The sequence below is a fragment of the Centropristis striata genome, chromosome 23 (assembly GCF_030273125.1).
Source record: "Centropristis striata isolate RG_2023a ecotype Rhode Island chromosome 23, C.striata_1.0, whole genome shotgun sequence".
Taxonomy (NCBI): Eukaryota; Metazoa; Chordata; class Actinopteri; order Perciformes; family Serranidae; genus Centropristis; species Centropristis striata.
Genome location: NC_081539.1, coordinates 17,755,146 through 17,771,242, shown reverse-complemented (window position 1 = coordinate 17,771,242; position 16,097 = coordinate 17,755,146). Strand labels below are relative to the sequence as shown.

The window sequence follows — 16,097 nt, the reverse complement described above, 5'->3', positions numbered from 1 at the left end:
GATATACCCAAGAGAGTATTTGATCTGACTTACCCATGCTATTCACCATTAAAGCCTCTAATACATACACAGACTAATATATATGCACAATTGCATAGCACACATCCATGCACACACAGAACTGCCTACCAGCCAGCTGTTTGCCCATGTTCTCCAGCTCTTTAGAAAAGAGGGAGTCACCCAGTAGCAGGCCCGTCTGCCCGACAGAGCTCCCACCTCTCACAGCCTTCAGATCAGCTTCCCAGACAGCCTGACGCTAGTTAGCGTGGAGAACAGAAAAGAGAGAAAGTCACATTAGAACAAAGACCCTTCAATTAACTCTTTCTATAATTTTCAGCTATTGCTGGAAATATCTGAGCCATATCTGCTGGAAAAAAGGGGCAATTATTATTTTATGGGCTTTAGAAAAACACAAGAAACCACAGCAAGTGTAGATGAAAGCGTAGAACATGCAGTGCACTCTGTTTAGTGAATGCGGGACGCTAGACTGTCAGTAGTGGTTCAGGACATTTTTGTATAACTATCAATAAATCTATAGGAGCTTGTATGCACACCAGCGTGTTGGCAAAGAGCCTGACAGCAGCAAATCTTCACCAGCAGTTAAGAAACAATAAATCAGACGTTTTGGATGGTTCCCTAAGAGCGCACGATGTGGTATTATACAAAAAAAAGAAGATGATCATATTCCAAAGCATATGGAAGAAAATAAATTCTATAAAGGCAGATTGGATCACTTATAGGGACTGCTTTGGCCTTCCGGGCCAAGTGAATGATTTGGAAAGGGACTTGTTAGACAGACTCAGGTTGCCAAGGCCTGTAATGGCAGCAAGCCTAATCCTCCTATTTATTTCTGTGATTGGACACAAGTGGGCAGATGATCTGTTAAGCCAAGGGACCAAGTGCACATGAGCTTCAAGCACAGGTGAGAAATAAAAATCTGTCAGCCATAATTCCACCTCCTGTAAAGTTTGGTTTACACAAGATAAGTTATGATACCGCCAGTGCCAACGCTTACATCATGTGATGTGCTAAGCACTTAATGAGAGACAGAGTTGAATTGACAAAGTGCTGACACAGAGTACGGCTGTGGGAGATGTGGTGATATACATACAGTCCAGTCTTCCAATAGCATTTAAAGACGAACCTGGGACGAAGCAGGCTACTCATTTTATGATTTTAAGGACTCGGGAGTGGACTGTAGAGGAGGTAGGGTGAAAAACAAGTTTCTATCCTCTGATAAATGACAGAACATACTTCCCAGGGTCCATGGCATTGATCTTTGGGCCTGTCAGATACATGAGGCGTTCTGTGGCAGCAGAACCACAACACCACAAGCCAATTCTTAATTACAGCCCTCATAAAGAAGCAAGGCGGGCTGAACATTACAACTGAATCCCCTCCCCAACTTTATTTCTTTCTCTTTGGTGGTATCCCCCCAAATCCAACAGCATGACATCATCATCAGTCTGGGTCCTCTCAGCTCAGGCAAACAAGGCCACCAACAGTTTGCTACTTTAAGTTTCCCAAGTGCATTTTCATAATTTTCATTAAACTGTGTAGGTCGTTATATTACAGAGGTTATTTTTAACATCCAGGTCAAGGTTTCACCTTGGTTTTATTAAAAGTTCGACTGGACAAGAACTTTATGCCTTTAAGCATGGGTCTCAAACTCGCGGCCCGCGGGCCAATTGCGGCCCTCGTGAAGATATTTTGTGGCCCCCACCTTGATATGAAAGTTTAATGTGAGTTTTATATTATATATGAATGAATGAATTTTATATGAATGGCACTTTACTTTTTTTGGTAATTTTTCCTTTTTTTTTTTTTTTAAATAATTCTGTGTCTTTTAATAATGTTGTGCCTTTTTTAATAATTGTGTCTTTTTTGGTAATTGTGAATTTTTTGGTCATTTTATGTCTTTTTAAAGTAATTTAGTGTTTTTCAGTCGTTTTGTGTCTTTTTTCGTAATTTAGTGTCTTTTTTTGGTCATTTTGTGTATTTTTTCTGTCATTTTGTGTCTTTTTTTTTTTGGTCATTTTGATTCTGCCTCCAGTGGCCCCCAGGTAATTTGAGTTTGAGACCCCTGCCTTAAAGGGATGGATCGGAATTTGTATGGGGTTGTATGAGGTAATTATCCATATCAGTGTATTACACTAGATCGCAGTTGATATGCCTCCACTTTGGAGAAGCAGACAGGGGTACAGGCAACAATGTAGCTATGAGGATGAAAGCAGCAGCAAAATCATTTTCCAACTATTAAAAAAAAACATAAATATCAGTTTAAGTGTATGTTACATTTAGAACATTTTCTCCCCTTTACCTTGCTGTCAGACAGCCCTTTCGGATTGGGAACTGAAGTTATCTATGATCTCTTTGAAGCCACCAGACTCCATTGTCAAAAACAGTATTTTTACCTCACAGAACACAGGGGTTTCAGAACTAAGATTGTTTAGTTTGTATTATTGTGGGATTTATTGCGGGAAGTTCAGGTTCACTAAAGTCACACGATTACCCAAACAAATGTAATAATCTGGGCAGGGGTAGATCAGCAACTCCTGTGCTCTGTGAGGTAAAATTACGATTTTTGACAATGGAGTGTGGTGGCTTTGAAGAGAGCATCAACAGCATAGTAAAGCTGAAAAATAAATATGTTCTGCCACTGCCCCCATCCTCAGCAGTCCATTGCTTAGACCTCCTGCCTGCTTCTCCAAGCTGGGTGGATGTCGACCATGATCTAGATCATACTGTAGGTAATACACCGACTATGGATAAGTATGAGAATAAGTAAGTATAAGTGGATACAACCCCACTTCAATAAATACAAACTATCCCTCCAAGAAAGTCCGGTCCAGCTTAATGAGACTGGTTAACATATGGAGATTTACTCTTATCAACAATGTCCACAGTTTAACATTTGCATTGTTTCTGCCCTCAAGCTCCTCTGTCCACTAAAATAAGGACTACCGTAATGAGGAACATATATGCTGGAGACTGCAGATGGCTGGTGGTACTGTACAGTCCCATGGCCAAGCAAACAAACAGGATATATTGAGTCTGCAAGCAATTCACCCCCCAAGATAACATCAATAAATAAACAGACATTATGATCAAAATATGACTGTTGCTTCATCAGGTTTGGCGAAGGCATACATACTTACAAAGTCACCTGGAAGATGTCAACATGTACAGCGCATCATAATAGTGCATATTAAAAAATCATGTACAAATCAGCAAGCATCGCACGTTAGATAGGGGAAAAACAAAGAAAAACAAAAATGAACTTGATTACATGCTATGAAGATACAATGACGTGATGAAAAGTGAATTCCCTTCACTGTAGTTTAAAGCTTCTATTGTCCTTATCAGGATCAATGTATGACATGAGTGAAACTGAGTTGAACTTTTCTTCCCCTTTGTTTGGATGCTTAGATTGGATGCTTTAATCTACACAGACAAAGAGATGAGAAGGAATGCCTTTTCATCTAAAAAATAAAGAGCGGCTTTTGATTATGATTTTGCAATGACTTACGAGTATATTAATGTCAGTGGCGCAAAACCCAAGTTGTATAATCTCCCTCCCAGTATGACAAATCGAAAAGACCTTAAAGAGAAAGGGGAAAACCCCTCTGGTGATGCTTCTGCCCAGCGAACAAACAAGGGTCTCGTTTCTTGCAAAATTGATTCCATGTTGTGAGCAAACAAGACAAAAAAAAAAAAGAAAGAGAGGATGGAAGTCTGGAGTTAAATATTTTATAGCCTGCATGTGTGCAGCTATACGTGTGTGGTCAGAAGTAATAATCACCACAATCTGGGGTTTGGTTCAACATTGCCCTCCGCACAACAAGAAGTGCTCGGGATGTGTGCATGCAGTCACAGACCTCAGACGTGCTTTGAGCCTACTGCTGGCTTTGTAAAGCACAGTAGATGGACACTCTTGTTGTGGTCAGGCAGAAGAGCATAGGGACTAATGCACACACACAGGAGCATATATACAGCCAGAGGTGTGGACTCGAGTCACATGACTTGGACTCGAGTCGGACTTGAGTCATGAATTTGATTATTTTTGCCTCGACTTGACAAAATGTAAAGAGACTTGCAACTTGACTTGAACTTAATTACTTGTGACTTCACTTGGACTTGAGCCTTTTGACTTGAAAAGACTTTCCCCAAAACCCATAGATGAAAAAGTCTGTTACTAAGGACCGCTCTATCTCTCTTTGTGTAAATGTAAATGTGTGCGTCTCTCGCTGTGTCTGACGTGTGCTGTCGGCACAACATCCAATTAAATTCTACTCACGTTATTTTGATCCAACAGCATCCATCCAATCAAATTGCAAGACAACCAATGAAGAAGAACTGTCAAAAAATGTCGTCAGTTGGCAAAAATTATACCAAAGATAGTTTTGTTTGGGTATAAAAATTACAAAGTGGTCAACAAAAAATGAATTGCAGTAAAAACATGCAGGTCGAAGATTACAGATGGGGACGCAACAACTTCCAACTTCGTCTGACATTTGTAGTTGCACAAAGAATGGTAAGTTTTGATGAGAGCTAACGTTAGCTTCTCAGCTACTATTGTTAAAAGGACTCGAAAATCAAACTGTAGGACTTGGGTCTTGACTTGAGACTTGTCGGTCCTGACTTGGAACTTGACTCGGGACTTACCTGTCTTGACTTCGGGCTTGACTTTGGAACTTGACTTGAGACTTACTTGTGACTTGCAAAACAATGACTTGGTCCCACCTTTGTATGCAACACATAGACACACAGGTCTCATGTCTGTGTTCTGTTTCTTTATGGTCAATGTTTTCAGTCCCAATAGCTTTAAAGGCTAACTCTTCCTTTGGGTGCTATGACTCATCCAATACTAAAGCACCTCCTCTAGCAATGAAGAAGATTGAAAAAGAATGGGACTCAGAAATGTATCTGCACATTTAGGAATTCTGGATGGCCGCCACTTTGCAAAGCCAGACTATATCTCATGAGCTCAGTCCATGCTGCATGATGTAGCCCAGCAAATACTGCTTTTATCAAATCAGGTTCAGCGAAGAAGACAACATCCTGGCAGATGTGAACTTGTCAGCATAAGGATTTGATCTGCACATGAGTGAGATACAGAACATTGAGTATTGCAGCACAGGGTTGTTTCTTTTTATTCTAACCAAAACAACACGGTTTTTGATTATACTGAATACCGACTTTTCAAACATGCAGGGAGAGATCATCTCTCATTCAGCACATGAGCACAGGCCACCTGTATTAGGTTATTTAATTGTTTTATAGACTGTATTCGCTGGATCAAAACTAGCAGAAGTGTATTTTTTTCCTGTCAAAATCAAATCCTCAAATTGGTTGATGTTTAACTGTAGGATACAAGAGATGCAGTATGTTTTTCAGGTAACTGGTTCTGCTGTTCTAGCCACTTCTAGCCTGCATAGCCACCGGAGGATTCGGGATGTGAGCAGTAACACTCCACTTTTTAATGAGTTCCTGTTGTTTGGCTCACAGCACAATCACCTAATGGATTTTATGAACTGTATACAGGGCTCATAGGCTCACCGGCCCAACCGCTGAGTTAGCAAACAGGATATTGACAATAACACAGTTAGACTTTTATTCTAGCATTACCAAGACAGGTACGACGTACTGTCTATTCTACAGCAGCACCAGAAGAACAGCCAAGAGAGAAAATTAAGTGTTGGGCCCAAATGGGTGAAAACTAGTAAAGGACAAACTAGAGTAGGGCTGGGCGATATGGCAAAAAAAAAAAAAGATCTCAATATATTTTTTCATCGTCCAAACTTGATTATTATCACAATTTTTTATGTTGTTTTTAAACTGACAGTTTTATAGCATCTGTACTGAACATGCTTTCTGCATAATCACTTGGGTGGTACTTCTTCAAATGATTAAACAGATTTGTTGTTGTTAGAAAGCCTACAATGTTTGTCAAAATGTTTAATGAACTAAGTTCCATTCAGTTATAACTTGTTTCTCTGTAAGTTTTCATGTCCAGCGCTTGTGAATCCACCATAGCCATTATGATGCTATTGAATGCACCATACCTGTGTGTGAATTACTGTGCTGTGAATGTTAGTTTTCTCTCGATACAGCGGCAGATAGATTGTAATTTCCTTTGCTCTATTCCAACATTCACTTGTACCTCCTTGACTGACATCATGACTGACATCTATTTCGTTGCCCTCAGCTTCCATTTAGCTACACGTTCTGTCTTTCTGTTTACTTCTCCAGCAAATTACAAACAGTAGGGAAGCAGGAAAACTCCGATTGGCTGTTGTCACGCACATTTCCGTCAGGTTTGATCGAGTAAATATGCTCACAGCTGATCACCATAATCAACCTGAAATTTATCGCGATCACTAATCATGATCATATAATCGCCCAACAGGGAGGATTATTTACAGGAACTCATAATGTTCAATTAGTGCTCGTACAGTGTTTAACCTCTGGGGCAGCTAAAATATACAGTACTAGCTATTAGTCACAATGTTTCTTTAACACTCTCAGTAATGTATTTATTGATCTATGCATCTTACTTTTGTTCCATTTTTCTTTAGCACCGACTTTTATTGTTTGTCCTTACTGTACTGTGTGAGCTATCGATCTATCTGGCAGCTGCAGTGCTCTGTGGAGGATCAGTTATGACCACATGTACATGGGAAATGTTTATGTTCATTTTTGTCCTGTCTGAATATGTATGGTTAAGTTTACGTTCACTTTCTGAAAATGAAGGAAACTGAATAGAATATAATTGATTCGTTATCAGTACATACTCTTATTTCTTATTTTACTATTATTACTTTTTTGCATTAACATTATTATAATTATTATTATATTTTTATTCATCTCGTGCCTCACCATTTATCTTACTATGTGGTTTGTAAGAACAATGTGCTAAGTATACAATAAAAAATGTACGAAAGTGAATTTCTATTTTCAATAAAAAGAGAATTGGTAAAAGAGAAGAAAATGTTTGTGCTCAATGAAAAAAGACATTTCTCTTTCACTGAAAAAAAAGTCTAGAAAATGTTAGATTTTTAGGAAATAAATAAATGTATGGATTTCTAATCCCACCGTTTCAGTCACACAATAATGTTTAACACTTTTGAGTAAAGTTAAGATATGTCTGCCACCATTTAGTCTCCATGCGACCCCATGAATAGTGTTTTTGACTTGCCCCTGGCAGTGATACTAGCACAAAAAAATTAAATGTACCACCCCATACAACTTATTTTAGGGTGAAACTGAATAGTTGTAATTGCGGGTGATAAGGACACCAGCACAAACATAATCATTTTGGCACAGCTTGCAGATGCCAAATGAATGGAAACTGCTAAAATCCTAAACAAACCTTTGGAGTAGTAAAACTGCACTAGAGTTATGCCATGAAATAACAGATTTTCACAGAGGATAAGCATGCAGGCATAACTGTGGAGGTGTGGAGAGCAGACTGGTGCCAAATATAAAAAGCCATACAGTGTATCGGCTGAACCTCTGCCAACATTCCCCTGGAAACAAAAATAAGCCACCAAAGCGGCTCTGCCTTGTATCATACACATGGCATATTGCATCACACTAATTATCTTATTTCTACCATGCAAATTAACAATTTCCCCTGGCAGATTTTATGAAGGTAACACCCATACAACTCCACACTTAGCTAAATTTGATTAAAACGTATCACTTAACACTTACAAAGGAAACTATAGAAGGACTTCTTGGGGAATTTGCTCTGGCGATTGCTTTAGGAAAGTATTTGTCTTTATGAGGCAATTATCACCTAAAGGAGCTGGCAGAGGCAGGGGGCCTGTTGGACTAATAATGATAACCATTAACAGTGTTTACTTTCCAACATCACCAACCTTTTACTGCCCAAACCAGGGCAATGTACAATGCAAGGCCTACTTCGTTTAACGACAGCCACGCATGATGAAATGTGCTAATAATTAAATATGATGTCAAAATTTCAAACCTAGAGAAAGTTACACGCACTCTTTGTTTAACACTAACAGACATTGCAATATTAAAGAAATAACTGGACATTTTTCTCCCAATGCAAGGGACGCTTGTTTTCTTACTAATATTTCCTACCCGAACAAGTATTGCTGCATGAGATAAATCAAATAAAAATAGGAAACACAATCCGCCACAGAGACCAAGGTATATCTCATGACTTTAACCATTGTGTTTTTTCCAAATAAGCTCATAAAGGCATTACATTTTTTTTCCATACCGTTTAGTGATTGTGGCCGACGAGCCCCTGAAGGGCCAGTTAAACTAACAAGCTATTACAAATTGCATTTGCCTTTCAAGGACAGCCAAACATAAGCAATTAAACACAAAACAGCCATATTAGCTACAGTAGATGACAGGAGACATTTGCACTTGTGGTTTCCATATGGGACACATTAGTACCCTTTTCTTAAGCGTGCCAGACAGGGCTTAACCTATGAAGATGTAGTGGTCGGTCCCTGGGTGTAAGCAGCTGCAGGATAGTGGCTCGATGTAGATGTCAGTGGGAAAGAGGATGTCGGGTTTAGCTTGATTAGCTAAATTAAGTTGAGATGCTACAGGCAGAAACGTTTTTTTCTTGCAGTGTTACATTTTAAAGTTTTGGGCCATTTTTCTCTCATAACATGTCTTCTTTCAGAATAGTGGAAAGAAAACATCCAAAACAAACATTTAGGTGTATATTTTACTACATTTTATCCATGTGTGCCTATAGAATTTTCCTAAAAATCACAGGCTTCGTTAGAAAGCGACAACTCTCCTGCACAATATTATGTGTTTTACATGTTCTATATTATTGTTGCTATGAATACCAATCAATGTTTTGTCTTTAAATAGTTTTTTTCATTAAAAATGTATGAAATCTTTAAAGGCTTAAGTTTTTCTCAAAATGAGTATTATTCTCATGCTCTGAGCCATAAATCTCAACTTTAGCTTCACTTACATACACCAAGCTTTCCGTTTTATTCCTAACTATATTCTGAAGGTTTGCACAGAGGGGTTCGTCTCTATATCATTCATACCCTGATTTATATGACATTTTGTTCCTAAAAGAATGACAGAAAATACTGTCAAACACCATAAAAATATATATTATATATCTAAATATACAATTTCAGAAAACGCAATGAAAAAAAAATCTCTTAATGTAAATAACAAACTGGGGATGTTTCTTGGTGATATCCATTAGTTAAAAAAATGACCCTAATCACCTGTAGTGTCTCCTCTTAATCTGCTTAAATCTCATCTATAACTTTGAAAACGAGTAGTAAAAACGAATGTGGTGCACAGTTTCTCTACTTTATGGATACTGGCTGGAGTATTTGGCTTAATCCATGAGACTTCCGACTACAGGCTTTGATTCAACAGGTCCTTCAGTCTCTCAAAGTCTGCTCCCAGTTAGTCTGGAGCCTCTCTGCATCTGCTCCACACACGGAGCAATGCTTTGGCTCCAAAGCCCCTTTCTTTCTTTAAAACATGCCGTAAAAGCCTTGTCTAACACTTGGATTGGGCAATTATAAAAAAAGGTATCGGCTTTTTTTGGGTGGTAATTATACAAAAGGTACCGGCGTCTTAGCTGACCGCTTTATTAACAGCATGTGAGTGTCTGCCTGTGTGTGAGTCTGGTGTGTAGCACATTAGGCCTCTATAGATTTCTCCCCAGAAGCATGTGAGGTTATCACGCAAACCTGCTGTTAAACAAAACTGTGTGTACTCCTGTAACCCATAAATATTTAGGCCTATTGTATAAAACTTCTAAATTGTCCACAATTGTCCTTGTGTTACTAGATATTCTTTTCTTTTTAATCCTTTCAGATCGCACACAATTGCCCTGAGAGGGAAGCAAAGTGATATAGGGAGATATCTATCACTTATTCAGCATTATCAACTGTTGTGTAAGCTGAAATTTGCCTGCATAAAGATGGATCAGTTTTGTCCTATTAACGAGAGGCTTGAGGTGGTTTTTCGCTCACTCTGGGACAATAGAGGCCGAGGAGGAGAGAGCGACGTGGTAATTGATGGCTGTAAAGTGATCTTAATTGTCTGGTGATGGATGCAGGGAGGACACTTACAGAGCCTGACATCTGAGACAAGGCCTCGCATTCCTGCAACCGTCCCGCCACTGTGTCCACCCCGGGCAATGGAGCTGCTCCAGACGACACACACACAAACAGAAAAAGACACAGAGGAGACCGTGAGACCACAAAAATGTGAAAGGAAAATGTCAAAAAAAAAAAAAAAATTGAACCGTGTTTTTATCGACTTACAGGAGATGTCTGGTACAGCTTGTTCAGATATGTGAGGCCTGTGCTCCTCTTCAGATCTGGTGTCTGATAAACTGTCGCCCTGCAACCTAGAAACAACAAGAAATACAAATAGACTAATCTAAGCATTGGCAGTCAAGTGTGCTTCACAGTTCTGGTTTTGTTCCTGTCACATTTTACTCACTTTGTCATTGTTTTTTTCACTGCAATATATCTGTTTAACAGCACAATCATGGACAGAAGTAGGGAAAACCTTAAAAATGTCTTTGGCGAAAAGTAAAACACTGTTATAATGCCACAAATCATAGAAAAAGACAAAATAAGATAATATATTTTGATAATTTTGTTGGAAAAACTGGAATCTATAAATCAACATTCATCCAAGTGCCCACAAGTGTTACCAATATTGGAAACACCGTGGCTCTACATGCCATACATATTAAACTATTTCTACTTTTACAATCTTTTACTTACAATTTATCTTGTCCTCTCCTCTCTGCCCTGTGTAAACAGCCAAAGTTCAGTCAGATTTTCACAAAATATTGTGACTGTAACTCTCAGCTGAGTCATTCAAAGCTGTCGAGTTGGACTGAGGGTCATTGAATTTAATGTTTTAACAGGATCTGGTTAGTGCAAATGTTATATTTTTAGCAAAATATGTCAAATAAGGTGATTTTTCAAGCTCAGAGTTGGTTATTTTTCCAGACGAAAGCATTCGTTACGGAAAATTTGTCAAAGGACCGTCGGAAAATGTGAAAATCTGACAAAAAAGTTTCTGTTTTTGCACTTTCTAGCTATGATAATGGTGTAATTGTTTTAAAGAGAGCACTCCCTTCAAACCTGCCAGCGGCTTTATGGGGTTATGAGGTTTAAATCACCTTTGAAAAACATTCTTTTTTAGCCACAACAATGCAATGTTTGTTTGGAAAATGAATGCTAGATGGAGAATGCCAAATAAGAGACTTGCTTGTCTTTTAGCTATCAGTGATGAGACAAAGAGGAAGTGTTCAGTGAGTTTATGATCTCTGCTGTGAAATCTGGGATAAACAAGAAAAGAAGAACATGAGGGTCAGTTTATGGCCACGAATCTCTTCATTGCAGCTTGCTGGAAATAAATCTGAAATATCCTTTAGTATGTTGACGTGAAATCAAAGTAATGCATTCATTCCATTTCACTGTGCTGACTGACGCAGCAAAACTAAAAAGCTGACGCACACATTCTGTTTCCCCTTAAATCATCCAGTTACTGTTCTTTATCACAATGTGTTCCAAGCCCCTATAGCTTTTTTCTCTCAAAGATATGTTTGGACTGAATTGGAAGCGGGTCTGAGAGATTTGGCTGTCTCCTTAAGGTACTAAAAGATTTAAGTTTCCCTGAGATAGGAAAGTATACTGTGGGTGAAAGACAAACAGTGATTGAAATACCTTCACAACGGGAAGATAAACATGCTACACGTGGCTTTTCGCTGCTTTTATGCTCATTCACACACTCGAACATCAGCATGGAATTAAACACAGCATTTATTTTTCTAAAGCATATTTTTAACGAGTGTAAATCATACCATATTAACTGTAATTACACACTGCTTTAGTGCCAAATGCTCTCACTGCATGCTATTTCCATGTCATCGGCGCAGCCATTAGCTGAAGACAAAAGGAAAGCAATCCATTCGCTTTTATGGCGCGGCTGCATTCCGTCGTAGCCGCAGGGCCTCTTGGTTTCTACCTCTACAATGAGGAGAAAAGCAGAACACTGCTTTTAAAAGTGTATTTTGTTTCTTTCCTTCTTTATACATCCTTCGCCTTGTCTCTCCGTCTCTTTAATGCTCTTTATAAGACTATTAAAAAGTACCCAAGATGACTATCACAAGGCCTTCCCATTCTCTGAACAAAAGCTGCTCATAGCCGCAAGTCCTGACTACTATTCCCTCAGTGCATTCCTGATATGAAAGCAATTAATTTAATGAGAACTACAAGCCCAGAAGAGGTTTGTGGAGATCTATCCATTTCCTTGGACCGCACCACCAACTCCTCCGGACTGTGCCCAAGATCTGGGATGCGTTTGCACACAGGAGGTTTTGTGGCAGCAGCACATAGCCATTAAAGACGACCGATCGGGCGCAAGAAGGAGGCGGATGAAATGCTGGTGCGACCGCAGCTGTAGCCCGAGAGACAGAGGCATGCCCACAACACACAGGCCGCACGGCACTTTACACTTAAGCCGACCAGCAGAGAGGCCAGAGGAAGCGCCGTGTTTCCTGACCTGCCACAGCTGGTTAGGAGCCACACAGGCTGACTGGACTGTTTGGTGGTGTGGACAGTGTTTGGACAGAAGCAAAGGAGAAAGGACAATGGCTGGGGAAGGTGTCTAAAGGCTGGGGGAGGAAAAAAATCAGCTTGGGATCAGCCGGCTGAAAAGTGTTTATGTTGGGTTTGGGAGTGAGTTACTGGCCCAAGTGAAGAAGTTTTAAGTTCACGAGTGAAGAGGGAGCGAAGCATCTCAATTTACTAGTCCCTCTATGTTCCGACCCTCAGTTGTTGTCATAAGCTTTGAATAGTGACCGAAAGAATGAGATTGTGGATACAAGTGGCTGAAATGAGTTTCCTCCATACACCGGGTGGGCTCAGCCTTAGAGATTGGGTGAGGAACTCAGATATCCGGAGGGAGCTCGGAATAGCTCCTTTTCGTCGAAAGGGGCCAGTTAAGGTGGTTCGGGCATCTCATCAGGATGCCTCCTGGGCGCTTAGAGGTTTTGCCTGCCCATATAAATGATAGTTGGCCCTGAGGTAGAGCCAGAACACGAGAGAGACAGTATATATCTTATCTGGCAGGAAACTCCTCAAGGTTCTCCAGGAAGAGCTATAAAATGTTGCTAGGGTGAGAGATGTCTGGAATACTTTGCTTATTCTGTGGCAGAAAATGGATGGATTTGTCATTATGCATTAAGATAATATATACATATAACTATTTACAGTATAAATAATATATCAAATTACATACACTATGAATCTTTTAAAAAATAATTAAAGATTCCACAAATTATCTCAATTAAAAGTAAATAAACACCAATTCAGGAATCCAAATTGGCGAATATTGCATTTTCTCTTCACAATCTACTCCTTCAAAGTGTTTTTTACAATATGTTTTTCCTGTATGATGTTATTATCAGTGTAGTTTAAATTTTCCTCTTATGGCCTTTGCCCGTACTATTACAGGTGGATCTTAAACGCAGTAACATACAGGAGTGCTGCTGGAAATTAATAAATGCTCGCAGGGGAGAAATCGGGTTGTCGCCTTCACGCTGTGGGTGTGAAAGCAAGCGTCACCTTCCCTTTGGCTTTGGGTGGTACATGGTAAAGCCAAGAAGCTCGGCCTTGTTTGACTGCTTAAACAACTAGAGGGAGTGAATACGGTGTGCATGCTTTTAACAAAAGTGTCATGCACAGAAAGCTGGACCTCACTGACCCAGAAGAGCTCACATGTGAAAAGAAGGAGCTGAATGTGTTTGCGCGAGAGGTGACGGGTATGTGAGGAATGCTTGTCCAACCTGGGTCAGTGTTCCAACAGGGCCGAGCAACACTCGATTATCTTTAGTGAGAATTATATCATATCAGAAAGAATCTGCTTAGTCTTTTTCAGGCCTTGATTTTGAACACTAAACTGAAAAGTAGGTTCAGCCAGGTCACATCTGTACAGTAGTGCTGTCTGCAGGTGTGAAACATAAAGGTGCCACATATGTTAGAGTTCTAAGGAGTCCGTTTAAAGGTTGGCCCCATATTGAGCCATGTCTGAAAGGTGTTTCTGGTAATCCCATCAAGATGGAGTGCTAATGCATGCAGCATAAAGTCCGTGTTAGGACCGTCCCTCTCCTCGTTGCTCCCTGACCTCTGCCTCCGCTGTCTGTTCACAGAGGCATTCTGTGCGTGCGAAGACATGCATGCACATGTTTCATGAATATGTGTGATACTCCTGCAACACTCCTGATTTCAGAATTGTCCAGAACAGCACAAACGGCATACCATGCGTGCAACACTTTTCCAGCTTAGTGATCTGTTTATGGCCCTTACACTCACCAAAAATGACTATGAAAGACCGACGACTCCTACGCCAATAAAACTTGTGGAGGATTTTGTGGTCAGGTTATAGAGGACGAAGCAAGAATCTGGACTGAAGACAGAGAGGGAGAACAGATGTCTGACATTTCAGTCACGAAAAAAAGTGAGCGCATGAGCCAAGAACGACTCCAGATACAGATGCCGCTTTCCTCTGCCGCCGATCCAACCCGGGGACTCGATAATAAGCCAAAGGTATAAACCATTCGCCTAAAAACATCCAGTCAATAAACTGCCAGCAAAAAATCCACTGATACCATTCATCCTCCTGCAGAAGTCTGACAACATCCCGCAGCTTGAGCGTGGAGTGAAACTGATAAGCAGCGTGAATGAAAGAAGAGTAGGAAACAAACAAATTCCAAACCCCAAACAGAAGAGAGCGTGCAGGCAGATGTGTGCCCGCCGTCTCATCGAACAGATACCCGTTTATCTCTGACTGGCATCAAGGAAGAGTCCTGCCCACACCTGCCTGTGGTATCACACCCAGCACTTAGAAATGTGATGCTGGGGATCAGAGGCAACAGGAAATGTGTCACAAGAGAAAAACTGTGATAAAGACAGAAAGGGTGATAATGGAGATGATTATCAGTGCTTGGGCTGATTTGTGAAAACAAGCAACACCGGAATGCTTCAGATATGATATTATTCCCTGTTAAGAATGTGGTGGTGTGCTGCCTCTGATACAGATGCAGAGAGAGTGGGTGGGGGAGCGGAGGGCACCAGGAGGAGTCATGACCCGGGGTAGAAACAAGCTCAGATAATGGAAGGAAAATAATCGATTACAGTAATAACCATGACTTTACCATAGCTAACATTGATTTGAATTAATATAATTTAAAGCCTTGCAGCGGTAGTTTGACATTCTGGGAAATACACTTATTTGCTTTCTGGATGAGAGTTAGATGAGAAAATTGATACAAGTTGGTATGATTAGCTGAGCCAACAGACTGCTGGCTGGCTGCTGGTTTATTTACTAGACAGACATGAGAGTGATATCTATCCATTCTCAAAGTTCTTGGCAAGAAAGCAAATAAATGAGTTTCCCAAAATGTTGAACTATTCCTTTAAGCCCCTAGAAAAACTTTACAGAGCTGTGCTGCTTAAAATCAGTATGGGGCTGATAAAAGCTGCATCGGGTATCGCTGACGGTTGCCGTGTTTCCATTAAAGTCAAAGCGAATTTTGAAGGGATATTTTTAAACTTCACGTGAAAGAAAATGCAAATTAGGGACATTTCCATCAACTGGTTTAGAGCGAACAAACAAAGCTGCAAAAACATACTTTGTTCAGAAGATGGTGGTGAAATGTATTGCTGTAGGCTACTCCGTCAGTGAACAGTAGAAGAAGATATTGCGCGTGCGAGAAAAAACAACAACAAAAAGAAGTCGCTAATCAGAGAGAAGACGCCAAGAAACAGTTTCTTCTTCTTTTTTGGGGTTTTCCGGCAGAGTGTTAACAGTTGATCAGTCATGTGAGTTAAATGTTCACTACATCAGAACTTTGAACTTGGAGAAAGCGTTTACATCTCCCATTTACAATTAACTATTTTTCAAAAAAGACAAAAAACACCACAATCTAGCATAAAAACCTTTATGTGCATTTTCTGAAGTCTTATCAAATTTTGTTGTTTCCATCACCCTTTCCTCATGCAAATATTTTTTGACGGAAACATGACTAATGGGGTCAGTTT

At 40.0% G+C, this 16,097-nt stretch overlaps 1 protein-coding gene across 2 annotated transcripts in view; it reads right to left on the bottom strand.

The window, feature by feature from the left end:
• Positions 1-16,097, bottom strand: part of c23h8orf34 (chromosome 23 C8orf34 homolog) — a 74,096-nt gene that overhangs the window by 11,950 nt on the left and 46,049 nt on the right. For both annotated transcript variants that reach the window (XM_059327231.1, XM_059327232.1), the window contains exons 9-11: positions 10,299-10,384; positions 10,104-10,177; positions 130-256 (exon numbers count right to left, since the gene is read on the bottom strand). In XM_059327231.1, the coding sequence (XP_059183214.1) occupies positions 130-256; positions 10,104-10,177; positions 10,299-10,384 (287 nt within the window). The remainder of the gene's footprint in view (positions 1-129; positions 257-10,103; positions 10,178-10,298; positions 10,385-16,097) is intronic.